Raw genomic sequence first — 16,671 nt, forward strand, 5'->3', positions numbered from 1 at the left:
AATCTGCTTTTCAGGAATTATTGTGCCATTTTGACAATCTAGATTTAATGATATGGTCAAAATAAATTTTTGCATTTTTCTTAATGAAACTGTTTCAAGGAAGCCGAGACCTATTCCACAGCATTTCTTCTACCAACTGTAGCAACAGAAATGTAGACAGTCATATCTGGGGACCTAAATTTTATTCATTTCCCTTTTCAATGACTTCTGAATCTCTACAGACTTCAGGAAAAAGGTGTTATCACAGTTCCCCTGAGTCTGAAATTCTGCAGCTTCACGTTCTGACTAAATATGAGTGTCTATGATTTACTTTTTTTTTCAAATTTTTATTTAAATTCTAGTCAGTTCACATATAGTGTAATATTGGCCTAAGGAGTAGTATATAATGACTCAACACCTACATATAGAACCCAGTGCTCATCATAACAAATCCCTCCCTTTCAATCTGCATGAGTCTTTGGGTCTAAAGTGAGTCTCATAGGCTGCAGCATACAGCGGGACCTTGTTTTTTATCCATTCTGGTAGCCTATGCCCTATGATTAAAATATTTAGTCCATTTACATTTGGAGTGATTACTGATAGATATGAATTTAGTGCTATTGAGGTTCCTGTACAGTTGATGTTTCTTGTGATATTCTCTGTTACTTTCTATTCTTTGTTGCTTTTGGTCATTTATTTCCTCCTCAAAGGGCCCCCCTTAAAATTTCTTCCAAGGCTGGTTTAGGGGCCATGAGTTCTTTTAGTTTTAGCTTGTCTGGGAAACTATCTCTCCTTCTATTATGAATGACAGACTTGTTGAATAAAGTATTCTTGGCTGCATATTTTTTTCCCATTCAACACATTGTATATATCATGCCACTCTTTACTGGCTATCCCAGATTCTATGGACTGATATGCTGTGAGCCAGATCTGTCTTCCCTCGTAGGTTAAGGACTTTTTTTTTTCTTTTCCTTGCTGCTTTCATGATTCTTTCCTTATCTTTTTATTTTGTGAATTTGACTATTTGTCTTGGTTATGGCCAGCTTTTTTTCAGTTGGATGGTAATTTTCTGTCCTTCTCAGATTTTGGTATGCTTTTCTTTCTCCAAATTAGGCAGATTTTAAGCTATAATTAGCTGAAGTAAACCTCTTGCCATTCTTTCTCTCTCATATTCTTCTACGACTCGTATGACATGAATGTTATTACATTTTGAAGGGGTCGATGAGTTCCCTACGTCCACATTCATGATCCAATACCTTTCTTATTCTCCTTTACTCAGGTTCATTATTTTTCATAATTTTGTCTTCTATATCATTGGTTTGTTCTTCTGCTTCAGTCATCCTTGCTATATGCCATCTGGTTAGTTTGCATCTCAGTTATAGCATTTTTGAATTTGGCCTGACTAATTTTTAGGATTTTTTTCTCTCTGTAATAAGGGATTCTCTAGTGTTTTCTATGCCTTTTTACAAGTCCAGCTCATATTCTTATAATTGTGGTTTTTTTTAATGTAATACTTTTTACTATACTATGTTAGTCACCATACAGTACATCCCTAGTTTTTGATGTAAAGTTCCATGATTCATTACTTGTGTATAACACCCAGTGCACCATGCAATACGTGCCCTCCTTAATACCCATCATCAGCCTATCCCATTCCCCCACCCCCCGTCTCCTCTGAAGCCCTCAGTTTTTTTCTCAGAGTCCATAGTCTGTCATGGTTCATTCTCTCTTCTGTTTACCCCCCCTTTCTTCTTCCCTTTTTCTCCTACTTCTTATGTTCCATAAATGAGTGAAACCATATGATAATTGTTTTTCTCTGTTTGACTTATTTTGCTTAGAATTGTGTTTTAAAATCTGTTTCAGGCATCTTACTTATGTCTGTATTGGTAAATCTCTGTGTGCTATTTCTTCCTATTCTTTTTTGGGAATGAATTTCTGTTTCTTGTCATTTCATCTAAGCAGCTGTTTTGTGTGTATATGATTATTAGGAAAGACTATTATATTTCAGCTCCTGAGAGTAATGGCTATAGAAGAGGTCCATAAATAAAAGCAGAGGGGTTCTATATGCATTCTACTGTTATTTTTTGGCTGCTGCTACCTTCAGATCAATCTTCTGTGGAGTTTCTCCTTGCCTGCCTCAGTGGGTGTCTCTATCTTGTACACTGTGACAAGTTTTAACTGGGTGTGTTTTGGTCTGCTTGTTAAAGGAAGGCAAATCATAAAGAAAGTAAGAGAAGGAAGGAAGGAAGGAAGGAAGGAAGGAAGGAAGGAAGGAAGGAAGGAAAGAGAGAGAGAAAGAAAGAAAGAAAGAAAGAAAGAAAGAAAGAAAGAAAGAAAGAAGAAAGAAAAGAAAGAAACTAGATCCTGTTTCCCCTAGAGCTGAAGTTTTTCAGCACTCTGTGATCAGCAGACTTGGTAATTCTGGGTGGTATCTGCTAATCTTCTGGAGGCAGGGCCTGCCACACTGATTTTTAGGTGTACTTGCCCTGGGGGAGATGCACCTGAAGGACTTTGGGAGGTGGGCCTTGGTGCAAGCAGTTCAGGTCTGCACTGGGGGGCGGGCACGCTGTGTTACTCACTGATGTTGATCCGTGCTGATGGGCAGGGAAAGGAAAGAAATTGCAGTACCCTGCTCTCTCATCCCCAGAGTGGGGAGTTCACTCCCAACACTCTTCAGAAAATGCTGACAGAAGAGCAAAGAATCATCCCTCTTGTGTCTCCAACTTCTGTCAGTCCCCTGCCTTTCCACTGTCTGTGTCTGAGCTATCTGTCTGTCATATGGTGCAGCACTCCCATGTTTTATCTCAGACACATAACTGAGATTCAAAACTCCAGATTTAAAGACCTGCCCATGTGGCATGGACCTGTTCTGCTCCTCTGTGGGAGGGTCTCATCATGCTTTTGCCATTTGCAGTTTCTCCCAGAAAAGTGGTTGTATGACCACACAGCACTTTGGGGTTTATGGTAAAGCACAACAAAAAGCCAGAACCACGTTTTGCTGTCCTCAGCCCATGTCCCTGTCCTTGTGCTAATGAACAGGGCAGCACATTGGCATCACCAGTTCTTTTGTCCTGAGTCAGGCCATGCCACCACTCCCATATACACTACAACAAGGGAAATTGCTTCTCCCCCAAGCAACCCTGTAGATCCTCCCACCATACTGCCCAATCTCAGGTCTCTGCCCTCCTCCCCACAGGTCCACTGCTAGGCCCACCAGGCATGATCCCTAGCAAAGACTTTTAACACTTCAGACTCTGCTCTCCACTGCTCATAATAACTTGTGGTAGTCATCCCCTATCCTTTTCCCAGTCAATTGTTTTGGGGAAGATTTTTTCTTGTGCATCTGTTGCTTCTCTCTCTCCCTTCCTCTCACTTTTCGCTCCGTACTCAGGGTGCCTCCCTCTGCATTACCTGCAGTTCTTTTCTCCGCAAAATCAACCCTTCATAAATCCTACCTTCCATGAGGTGGTCATTTCTCTATTTTTGATGTACAGTTTTTTTCTCTCAGTTCTCAGATTGATTTCTTGGTGTTCAGAATGATATGATATATATCTAGCTGTGTTCCAAGGACAAGGCAAGCTTAGGGTTCCCCTATTCTCTGCCATCTTAAATCCTCCCTGATCTTCTAATTTTTAATTATAGCAGAATTTCAGGAATTTCAGCATAGTGAGATTGTATTGTCTATGTATCTGGAGGATACATCTGGAATAGTTAATTTTTGCAACTTATTTTTGTCATGAATTTCCCCTTTGGCTGAATTTTTCCACATTTTCTAAATCTTATTCTACAGTACAGTATAATGTTAGTGGAAAGATGCCTCACTATGCTACATGGATTTTTTCCTTAGCATTTACCTATGTCCTCTAGCTAAAATCCACCAGTAAAAAAAATCAATAATTAAATGGATTGATATATTTCTAACTGTGATAAAGGAAAAAACACATTTTAGGGAACTTTGGAGTGTCTGAGTGAGGGGGTATCAGAGGTGACTAGAGTGAGAACATTTTTACTTAATTATTGTTGTAATGGCTACATTTATTTTTCATTATTACTATTTATTTTTATTGTTATTTTTGTAATGGAGTGAGAGTTTTTAGTTGGTCATTGTGATGAACTACGATAGAAAACATTTCAAGATCACTTTTCCCTCATTAGTTCTTCAAAGGCCCCCAAATTGCTGAGGAACTTTTTCTTGCTGTTACTTTGAGGAGGGTGAAATATGTCTGTATTTTGGCTTCTCAAGATTCCTTTCTCAGCCAACAGGCATCCGATAGACATAATCTAATTTCCACTAATATGTATTCTCTTTTGCAGGCAGCATTCCAGAAGAGTCCTTTCCCATGGACCATATTCTAGTCTTCAGAAAACATGAGATCTTCACTCTGAAAAACTAAGTACACCAGTCATGCAATGCAGCACTCCTGCATCACACTACAGAGTAGCTGCTGGCCCTTCTCTCACTCTCAACATCCCAGGCAGAAGGTGAACATAGGTCCACTGTGTTCTTTAGATTTCATGGGATAGGTTAACTAAGCTTTATTTTTTTCCCCCATAAGTTTAAAGTGAGGAACAGGCAAACATACCATGCCCCAATTTTCCGGTACAGTATCTTGGAATGCACCTACAGATCTTTCCTGAAGCCTCCATGTTCTCTCTTGACTTATTACATATACCATGCCTGTAAGCAGGTAGATTCATGTAATCCGATTAGGCCACCTCCTTTAAAATAACCTATGACAATGGGGTTGGTATTCATTTGGAATAGTTCACCTATTATTATTATCATCATCATTACTATTACTATTATTATTATTGCTCAAGGATTTCATTTGAACCTTTCTTTACTTATATTTTAATTATTTTATTATAATACACCCAAATGGTCTGTTGGTGGCACAAAGAAAATCCATTTCAACTCAGCCTGTCATGTTGCTTCAGCTACTTACCTTTGCAAACTACTTTAAAACCATTCTGACCCAAACTCATCTGAGCCCTGTAGGTGTTCCTCTACTTTCTCACCCAGGACCACTCTTTCTGCATTTCACATGTTGTCTTTAATCAAATTATTTCCAACTATGCATGTGGTAAATTCCATCTTTATGCATCACTTTCTCAGTGAGAGTTTTTCTGATAGCTAGATTTAAGAGAACCCACTCATTATCATTCTCTATCTCGATACCTTGATCATTTCCCACTCAACATTTTGAAACTAGAAATTGTCAGCTTTTACCAGTTTATTGCCAGTGCCAGATACACAGTTCCAGTTACAAATACACAATCTACAGTATTGTAGATAATGGATATCTAGAACACATCTATACAGTGCCAAATAATCATTTGTTGAATAGATCAATAAATGGCAGTGTTCTATTAAATTAAGTTGGAGATTATGGTCATTATAACTGCAAAACAGCACTGAGGTGAAAAGGTAAGGAAATGAATGTCTGGAAGAGATATTCACTTGAAGATTTTTTTTAGACTGAACAGTAAGTCAGTCCAGGTATAGAGCTCTATTGTCAAAGCAATCATGCTCCTCTAGGTTTAGGCACTATCAATTGGGACCCAGTCAATTTCCTGATGTTACAGAGTAGAACCCACACCCTCTTTCATTTCAAAACATGAATGAAGGAGAAGTCACACCTATCAGGGATCAACTGAGAATTAGCTTTCCTTTACCACTTGTAAAAGTAGATATTTCCTTTGGCTATTATATGTATGTCTTTTGGCCTGGAATTGTCAAATAAATTTTATAGCATGTAATTCAAATCAAATAATTCTTATTCATTAACATATAGACATAATGAGGACTAAAATGGTAAAAACATATAACTTATGGCATCAAAATGATTTTTAGATTTATTTGAAGGATGAAGTCCAGCATTCTGATCATTCAAAAATAAAAGATATATATATGTATATATAGTCTTTATATATATATAAAGTCTCAGCAGATTCACAATAGATCAGTTTTTCCTCAGTCACAAAGAAATCTTCTTCCTGGCTTGTCTAAATGACTGAAGGGCAGGATGGTCAGAGGGTTTCCATTTTGACCATTGTAGAGGGGACCAGGATAAAAGTATGGTCTCAAGGCCTCTGTGAAGCACTCTTTGTAGGTGTAGATGTGAGACCTGGTGGTCACATTATAAAAGGAGACCTTCCCAGCCTCATAGTCCAAGAAGATTCCAATAATCTTAGGAGGTTTCTCAACGTGGAGTACTACTGGTGGATTTGCAACAGCTTGGTAGTCATTACTTTTATTCAAGCACAGTGTCCAGAACCCGGTCTCTGGGGACACTGTGATTTCTCCTTGTCTGCAGACAGAATCTTTACAAATGCCTAAAGTCCATTCCATTTTATTATTCACACTCACTTCCCAGGAGTGTTTACCTTCAGAAAACATTTGCTGACCTAATACACAGACTAGGTTATCAAACCGCTGTGTACTTTTGGGTAGATCCTGCAAGATAACACCTCCTTTCACACTTTTGTTGTCTTCAGCAATTTGGAGATATGGATGAGCTGTGTCTGGATCCAAGGTAACATTTTCTACGGAAGAACATGTTGTCAGTCTTGGCTGTGATCACTAATAATCCACAACATTTAACACATCATACAAGTGACCCTCCTTTGTCTTGGATCTTTCTACAGCTTTCCTCAAATGAAGCTGCTCCTTTCCCTCATGTCATGCGTTTTATATCACCTCTATTTATCAACATACACACTTGATAACTTGATAATGAGCATTTGTTCAGAATGGAAAAAAAATGGGTATCTAAACATCTAGATTTTTTTCTAGTCAAAATATTTTTTTGAATATGACCAATGTTACACTGAACACTTATTATGTCCCTAGTGCTGTTTGAAATACATTTATACATTTTTAATTTTAATAACAAATAGTCAAATGGAGAAGTATTTTTATTTTGTAGTTGAGACAACAAGATTTAGAGATGTTTGTCCAACTATAATTATTAATAACCATTAATGTTTGGATTCAGGTACAGACCTGATTTGATTTATGAACTGATGAAAAAATTGCATATATTTACTTCAAATCTGAATGTTTTTGACAATATTCATGATAAAATGGAAGTTTCAGAGGAAAAATAAAAGGTGTGTGTGTGTGTGTGTGTGTGTGTGTGTGTGTGTGTATTCTATGTGAGTTTGTGAGTGTGTTATAGTCTCCTTCTATAGTGACCCAGTATGCTGGCTAAAAGTAAGAATCCATATCCAAGTACTTCAGTCTCTAGTTACCTGCAAATCTCCGAGCAAATTCCAACCCTAAAATTAAAAGAAAAAAATTATAGTTTTGAAACCAAGACTTAGCAGTGAGTAAAACAGGAAAGAGATGAGTGGTCAAAAGGCAGGTACAGGAGTCAGGGCTAGAGGTGGCCATTTCCGTTGCTCATCTTCTCCCAGGATTTTTATCCTTTTTTTTTACATTCATGAACTTTTATTTTTTATTTTGTTAGTCATAAGAGTTATCTCACAACATTTAAAAAATAATTATACATTTAATTTATAAAATACGTTATTCAGTCTACAGATATTGCAGCTTGCATTTCTTGGTTGTTGAGGTTCTGTAATACAAGTAAGTTGGAAACCATCAATTTTTATTGTAAAGCTCTTGGAACTCAGGCTGCATTTTTTTATCATAATATTTTTATTATATTATGTTATTCACCATACAGTACATCCCTGGTTTTTGATGTAAAGTTCGATGATTCATTAGCTGCATATAACACCCAGTGCACCATGCAATACGTGCCCTCTTTACTACCCAACACCAGCCTATCCCATTCCCCCACCCCCATCCCGTCTGAAGCCCTCAGTTTGTTTTTGAATGAATGGGATGTAGTGAGAGTTTGCTTTGAAATATATTTACATTTCTATTCTCAGAGAGAAATATTACTTATCAAATTCTCCATGAAGCTTTCCCAAAAAGCAAAACAGGGAGAAATCCTTGTGAGAATGTGGCTAGGAGCTATTAACTAGACTCTTTTTCTAATATTTGCACATGTAAATCATTTGTGTTAAGAAAAAGACAATGGGTGGATTAAAGTTACAGGTTTGGAAAATAACGGTTTAAAGCCTTTTGGTTGCCATTGCTTTAGCATAATTCAAAGGATCATAATGCACATTTTTTTGCCCAGAAATACCCACTCCCAGGTGTTTTCATTAAGCACATGGAATCCTGCAGACTGCACTAACAAAAAAAGTACATATTTAAGAAGGTAGCACTGAAAGCATCAGTGAGGTTTGGATATAATTTTTTGTTTCTCTAACACCTGAAGAATTAAAAACTAAATGGAGGGGCTCCTGCACAGTTAAGCATCCAACTCTTGGTTTTGCCTCAGATCAGGACCTCAGGGCCCTGATCTCAGGGTCTTGAGATCAAGCCCCACATCTGGCTCCACACTGAGTGTGGAGTCTGCTTGCATCTCTCTCTCCCTCTCCCTCTGCTCCAACCCTTCTAAAATAAATTTAAAAATCTTTTAAAAATTTAAGAAAATAACTAAACACAGTGACTTTTGCTATAATGTTTGTTTTAAAAACGCAAATTTGCCCCAATATGATTAACATATTAAGAAAGAATTTGAGTACATGGTGAATTTTGCAATTATGTGTCATTTTATATTATGAAAATCTTTACCCCACTGAATCTAGAGGTGTAGAAATACATAAAATATACAAACACACGCACACACAAATAAACACATATAGGCACACACCTCAGAAGGACAATGACATACACCCAACCACAACTGGTATTGCAATTTTCCTCATGGCCACTTCACTGTGACTATAAGCCACGACCCTCACCACACTGGTGCACAGCTCCATGCCTTTCCTGTCTTTGGCTTTTATCTATATTTCTTTGCTGCTCTTTTTCTCTCTTTGTTTCTAGTTTCTCTCATTATTATCTATTTATTTTATTCTCTTCCTTTGCACAAGATGCTGGGCATGGAGGTGGAGGTAGGGGAGGTACATGGACCCACATATAAACTTCAGGTCTCTTTCCTAGCAAAGTCCCATATTACTGTAGTGTGTAGGTATTTCCTAATAATTTAACAAGTATAGAATTCTATAACCATTTTGGCAGTGTTTCTTTTTTTAACCTTTCACCAAGAAAGTGTTTGACTACCTTGCCTATAATGTTATGTTATGGACTGAATTTCCTTCTAGTAAATTATTACTTTAAAAGCCTAACACCTGGTGTAATCATATTAGGAAGTGTGGGCTTTGGAAAGTGATTTGGTCATAAAATATTGGTGTCCTCATGAAGAGGATTAGTGTTCTTATAAGGAGAGCCATGAACACTTGTTCTTTTTCTCAGCTTTCTGCCATGTGAGAACACAGTGAGAATATGACCATCTGCAAACCAGAAAGTGGATTCTCAGATACCAGACCTGCTGGTGCCTCGACCTTGGATTTCCGAGCTTCCAGAACTGTGAGGAAAAACAACAAAATGAAATGACATCATACAGAATGGCAGGAAATATTTGAAAGTCATGATAAAAGAGTTAATATCCAAAATATATAAAAAACATATTCAACTCAATAGCAAGAAGCAAACAGTCTGATTAAAAAGATGGGCAGAGGAAATTAGTACACATTTTTGCACAGAGGATGTACAAATACCCAAAAGAACAACAGGCACATGAAAAGAACCAACATTATATATTCATGTGTGGTGTGTTTGTGTGTATATCTGTACATACATTATAAAGAATTATATATAATGTGCACAATTATATATATATATAATTATAATTAATTGTGTGTATTATATAATTATATATTATGTATATAATATATTATTTATACTTATATATTTATATATATAAGTTTATAATTATATATAATTATATTTGTATATATAATTTTATTATTATTCAGGCACTAAAAAAATGGAAATGGCTCTTGTGACCTCATGAATGGAGATGATATGTGAATGCATTATGATATGTGAAGTCAAAAAGAGAAAGAAAAATAATGTATGGTATCACATATATGTGAATTAAAAAAAAACTGAAGTAATAGAAACAGAATAGAATGGTTATTACTGGAAGGTTGGGATGGGGAGAACTGGGGAGATGGTAGCCAAAGAATGAAAACTTACAACTAGGATATGAATAAGTTCTGGAGATCTTTGCACAGCATTGTGACTGTAGTCAACACTAAAGCATTATCAACTTCAAAGTGGCTCAGAGGCTAGACCTTAATTGTTCTCACTCAACAAATGAATTATAATCATGCAATTTTAAGGAGGTGTTAGCTAATAAGGTGGTTATTATATTACAATATGTAAATGTATCAAATCAACATGTACGCCTTAAACTTACACAACGAAATATGTCATTTATATATCAATAAAAAACGTAAGGCAAATAAGCACTTATTTGCTTTTATTTATGTTATAAAGAACTATTTCAAAGTTGCTAAGAGATTAGATTTTTAATGTCCTCACTACAGGGCTGCCTGGATGGCTCAGTTGGTAGTGTCCAACTCTTGATTTTGGCTGATGTCGTGATCCCAGGGTCCTGAGATGGAGCTCTGAGCTGGTGTCCAAGCTCAGTGGGGAGTTTGCTTGTGATTATCTCCCTCTGCCCTTCCCACACTCTGCCAGTCTCTCTCTCTCATATAAATAAATAAATAAATAAATAAATAAATAAATAAATAAATCTTTAAAAAATATGTCCTCACCACAAAATAGAAATTATAATTATAAGAAGTGATACAGATATCAGAGGTATTAGCTAATGCTGGTATAGCCAACATACTGGAATATAGAAACATCCCAAATAAAAATTAAAAATTTAAAGAAAAACAGAATTCTTATGTACGCGAATTTTGCCAGATACATTACTTTGCATATTACGTTTAATATGTGTTCAATACAGTGTTCAAAATGTACTTGTAATCATACATGACTTAAGAATATTTAGCATCCAGTTATCAACAGAGCTCTTTTTTTCCTTTGTGAAAGTTTTGTATTTACTAGAAAATAAAGTTATTTGATTTTATTTATAGGTTTTTGTATTTATTTGACAGACAGAGAGCAAGAGAGCACAAACAGGACTCTGCAACAGAGGCAGACGGAGAAGCAATCTCCACTCTGAGCAGGAAGCTGGATGCTCGCCTCAATCCCAGGACTCCAGGATCACAATCTGAGCCAAGGTAGATGACTAACTGACTGAGACAACCAAATGCCCCTAAAGTTAATGAATTTTAAAGAAAGTCTACTATAAATATGCACATACATCATGAATTAACCTTCATCAAAATGGTGATTTTATTTTAAAATGAAAACAACAAAATACTGTTCTAAGAAAGTTCTAAGCATAATTGTTTATCATTTCAACACATTTAATTGTATAATGCAATCAAGATATATCATTTAATCTTCTCTAGCTGTTTCTGTATGAGCTACATACGTTAGGACAAGAATATAGGTACTATAAGAGAAATCAGTTACGTAAAATGAAGAAGACATTTATATTGAAAGATATGGCAGAGTTTTAAGATATTACTTAATTTTTTATTTTTTTTAAGATTTATGAAACTGAAATTGTCATGCAGCTAAAGAAATAACATTTATGTCAATAGATAATACAACTATAAACAAGAGATTCACGGCAGTCAAAAATATTTGTATGATTCCCTGAATTTCTTGCATAATATCCAAATTTCTGTTTCCTAGGCAACATTCAAAATTCATAGAATGGTAAACACTGCATTTCATAACCTTTGTCTACCCTACAGTCCTGACGGGATTTTCTGGAAGGGAATCAGCTGGATATTATCTCTAATCTGATGGAATCATGGGCTCACATCTGCCCAGTCTTTAGAGTCTCCTGTGCTTCCTGCTTTCCACATGCTACTGCTCTCTTTGACTGAAATGTCCTCTTCACTACCATGCATCTCTTCTCTGTTGCCTCTTCTTCAGCAAATCCACAACCCAGGACTAAGGCCAATCTCACTGTTGTATGTGTTCCTGGTAACACTTACCCTCTTCCACAATGTTTGTGAGAATATTTATTTCCATTTATTATTTAAATGTGGAATGTGCACCTGTCCTGAGAGAGCAACTTCCAAAGTGAAAGAGAATCATTTTTTCCCTCATTGTTTCCTAAGCACTGACTATGGACTAGGCAGTTAATAACCATAGACACAAAGAATGAGGGCCCTCACTGCATGGAGCACATGTCAGACTTGAGTTCCAGCCCTCACCAGCACTACCTGACATGTCTGGTTCTTCTGCATTTATGGCTAAAACTTTCCTTGTGTTATGACTACTTTACTTTTTGAAAAGTAGCAGAAAGATATTTTAGTTGTTTCTTAACGTTTTTAGATCATAAGTGGTGGGTCTGAATTTTGGCTTTTTTATAATACTGAAAGAGCATCAAGTGTGGCACATGCAAACACTGTTTCAGTCAAAAATAAATATCACTTACCATTCTCTTTTTCAGTTTTCTCTAATCAAGAAGTAAACAAAACAACAGTAAGTTAGAATGTGACCTCTTTTTTTAATAATGATTTTTTATTATGTTATGTTAGTCACCATACAGTACATCCCAAGTTTTTTATGTAAAGTTCCATGACTCATTGCTTGCGTATAACACCCAGGGCACCATGCAATATGTGCCCTCCTTACTACCCATCACCAGCCTATCCCAATCCCCCACACCCTCCCCTCTAAAGCCCTCAGTTTGTTTCCCAGAGTCCATAGTCTTTCATGGTTCATTCCCCCTTCTGATTATCCCTAATCACAGAAAATCTGTCCCAGAACTGGGTCCCATTTCACAACAAAGACCCTGAGACCAAAGACTTGATGATCCAGTGTATATCTCTGACACAGAGAGAGACACTTATTTTCTGAATAATTAATAATAATAATCAATAACAAAATAACAATCTAAAAATGCACACATTGACTTGTAAATGTGTTTATAGAAATAAAACAGGATATTTAAAAGGGAATCTTTTGGATGATGTCTGCAAGTTGAAAAAACAGGTGCCAAAGACCTGCCAATTCCATTCAGTTTTCTGAGAATAGGAGGTAGCCTGAAACTGGCCTTCCTTCAGATCCCTATTTTATCACAAGAACATTCACAGTTCCTGGAAGATGATGAAACGAAATGAAACACAAACAAAGAAAAATATACTTCCTAAGGATTTCCTCAGAGGGAGGGTTTTCTTTAGCTAACCTTGCATTAGTGAGGTGGTTTCTTTAACCTGTTCACCTCAAGCAATAGAGCCTTTCTGTGAACAACCATAAACACATACAATGTGTCTCTTGAGTGTTAGAAGCAGAGTGTTAGTTTCCTCATCCACAACATAAAATGTTCCAAACCACAGGTTGTTTAGTCCGACAGTCCTGGAGACCTCACACATCATCTGAACCTATTGCTGATTTGTCCTGCAGATTGAAATCTCCATGGCTGCAGACGTAGAGTCCATGAGAAGGCCCATGGTTTTTACCCTCCAGCACATCAGCATAGCTCACTGTGTTGAGTAATTCAGGTAAGAGTCAGAAGTGGCCTCACAGGGCCTTTCTTGAGAAGTTTCTTAAGTAGATAGTATAGTATGGTTCATGAACTGGACCAAATTCATTTAAATAAGGACATTTTCTAAATAGCTATTTATTAAACATTTGATCTGAGAAACTATACAACACACAGCTCTATGTGCCTCCATCACTGATTTATAGAATAACCTGGGAATCATCACGTGTATGCAGGAAGCAACCACATTTAATCTCACTATTAGCCTTTCAAATGAAATTCCCAGAATTGTTTTTTCCATATAGGTTTTGAGAATGAAATTGTCCAGGCCAAACAACGACCCTCGCCCCTCCTTATCTCACCTCCCGTGAAGCTTCTAGTTCCTCAAGGGAAAAGAGCTGAAGATGGAGCAGAGTGTACGTTGTGGACAGCAACGAGAAAAACTTGTCTCCCATGAGCATCCTCTGTGTGTTCAGATGCTGTAATGTTCACTCTTTCTTCTGGGGAGGATTTTGGGAGATTCCTCAAGGTCCTCCCTCCCAATTCCCAACCTACTTATATCCTTTCATGGGGAATGAGTACTTGGTAAGTCTCTTAGGAACTCCTTCCTCCCCATGATATTCCTGAGGTCTCATGGAGCATCCCCCAAGTCTCAGGAAAGTCCAGTTCTAAGCAATCATCACCTTGCCTTACTCATGGCTCAGAGAAATACGGACAAAGACATAAGATTCTGAACAATAACAAAAGCAGTGAGTAGAAGAGATTAATTATGACAGAAGGGATTCTGTGACAATTAGGTGTTATGTGATCTTTAAATCTAGACCAGGACAGAAAACAGATCTCATGTTCTTTTTTCCTACATAATCTAGAAAAATAATGAGCAAAACAAACAGACAAAGACGAATGCAAAAATAAGCACCAGTTTTTCCACCCAACAGGTACTGGTGGACTGGCCACACTTAGCTCTGTACTGATCAGGCTACTGACTCTGAGGAAAGAGGGACACATTGCCCTGAGCAGTTCCATGCACAGAACACCATGCAAAGCAATAATGAGGGGATGCATGTCTGTGGGTTCCCATAGGGTACTCAGATCCCTGTCTGAACTACTGAGGGTTCACCAGGTTCTCACAGGGAAAGTGGACAAATTAGGAAAGGGCCACAGAAAGGATATATTTCAGGAATAGAGAGAGACTCATGCAAATGAACAGAAATCAAATTACTATAAAAATATTCCCCTCAGTAACAATGTCAAGAGTTAAAAAATAAAATAAAAAGAAACATACATGGATACAGCTTATGAAAGCATACCTATGGTATATTTCAACAATTAAACATACCATATGACAAAATGTAAAGCCTTCAAAGAACCAAAATCTCTTGTTGATATATTTGGCTGGCATATATAATATAAATGAACATCAATTATTCTTTAATAATGAAGAATATACGAATTAGGGGAAAAAACTAGGAGAAAACCTTGATTTGCATTTTAAAAGTAATAGCAGATAAAATCATAAAGAATATCTCTTTATTTCACTGTTTAAAATTAAATCATCTACTGAACAAAGGAAATGTTTTTCAAAAAGATGCCATAACGAGACTGTTTTAAAAGGTAAATTGGTTGTACTACTGTAAGCATAATGTGCCAAAAGTAAACTGACAAATAATCATATATAGGGAGACCATTTACAAGAATTGATAGTTTCTGATGTGGAAATCAAATGCCTATATAATTTTCAAAGGTCTAATGTATTTTTCTAGGGTATCTTCACCTCTAAAATACACACTAAAACCTATTATGTGTATCTGCAGTTAAGTCTTCTGTGTAAAAAAAAAAGGAAGAATAATTATTCAACAAAGTACCTGAGGAGGAATGTCTAGAGAAGCCCAGTCTACTCTGTTCTTTCAAGCTCTGACTTGGTAAAATATTTGCCAAACTAGGTGAACAGAAGTGATCGATAAGAGACACAGGGAAGCACGTGTCATGAAAAATGCCCATAATTCCATCATCTACAGTCTCCATTCCTCAGGAGCTAAGTCAGTCCCTGCAGATCCATCTGATGATTGTGTGGAGATCATCCCAGGAAAATCCCCTGAGTTTACACTGATTACATTTTGTGTGTGTCTGAAATGCAAGAGACTGGCACAGGATCTTTCAGCCTTTGGAAGGGAGAGGCTTCCAGAGCGAGGAAGAACCCGATGCAGCCAGTCTGGCTTCATTGCTCACCCAAGAAAGGTAAATTTGAAAGTTTCGTCGTTCTTAATATGTTTCCACTTCATTAGCTGAAGTGTGGTATAGTGGCATTCTTCATGGTATGGCCCCTGGCACAGCAGCAGCAGCATTACGAACGGGGACCTTGTGAGAAATGCCAACACTAGAGCCCGACTGGGAAGCGTGGAGTCAAATTCTGCGGTGTGTGCCGGCATTCTGTGCCCTCCATGTGATTCTGATGCGTCCTTGGGTTTGAGATCATTTGCACTAGGTGGCCTGGATAAATCACATCATGAACAGAATGGAACAGGGTTTCTGCCCTAGATCTCTGAAAGTGACAAGACACAGCTACTCCCTCAGGATGTGGCTAAAACAGTGCTCCTAAGGAAAAACAGTTCTTTACTTGAGTTCTCACCTATGTCTCTCACTGTTAAACATGGATAGGGTTAGTTCTACGGGAACTTTAAGGGCATGCACAATTCCTGCAATCTTCTCTTTCAGATCCCTGTTTGTTCAGGCACACCTTGACTCCGTGACTTTCTCCTCCAAATGGAAGCATGAGTTTCTACGAGGTAGAGGTCAACCAACTCGAGGAACCTGGTTGACTCAGTTGGTGAGGTATCTGCCTTCAGCTCAGGTCATGATCTGGGAGTCCTGAGACCAAGCCCTGAGTCAGCCAGCCTGTTCAGGGGAGCATCAACTTCTCCCTCTCCCTTGACTAATCATAGGTCTTGAGACCATGAGAAAGCATTGAAACATTATGATGTGGAAATCAAGTGCTCATAAGATTCTCCTAGACCAAATACACTTTTTGTGATAAATTCCCAATGAAATCTTAAACAAATACTACTCACCTTTCTTTGCAGGTGGGACATCTGTGTAAAAAGAAAATATGAAAAAAAAATTTGAGCAAAGCAACAGTGGAGCAAAGACTTGAGTAGCAGACTTCACTCAACGCTTTCAAGCTCTG

General features: G+C 37.3%; 1 protein-coding gene across 1 annotated transcript in view; it reads right to left on the minus strand.

The window, feature by feature from the left end:
- Positions 1-5,953: 5,953 nt before the first annotated feature.
- The window catches only part of LOC123791161 (butyrophilin subfamily 1 member A1-like), a 63,914-nt gene continuing 53,196 nt past the window's right edge, over positions 5,954-16,671 (minus strand). Inside the window, exons 4-6 of the mRNA XM_045795800.2 lie at positions 9,363-9,428; positions 7,234-7,260; positions 5,954-6,525 (exon numbers count right to left, since the gene is read on the minus strand). Coding sequence (XP_045651756.1) covers positions 5,954-6,525; positions 7,234-7,260; positions 9,363-9,428 — 665 coding nt within the window. The remainder of the gene's footprint in view (positions 6,526-7,233; positions 7,261-9,362; positions 9,429-16,671) is intronic.

Source organism: Ursus americanus, chromosome 5, assembly GCF_024610735.1.
Source record: "Ursus americanus isolate L20-20 chromosome 5, mUrsAme1.1.p, whole genome shotgun sequence".
NCBI classification, from domain to species: Eukaryota; Metazoa; Chordata; class Mammalia; order Carnivora; family Ursidae; genus Ursus; species Ursus americanus.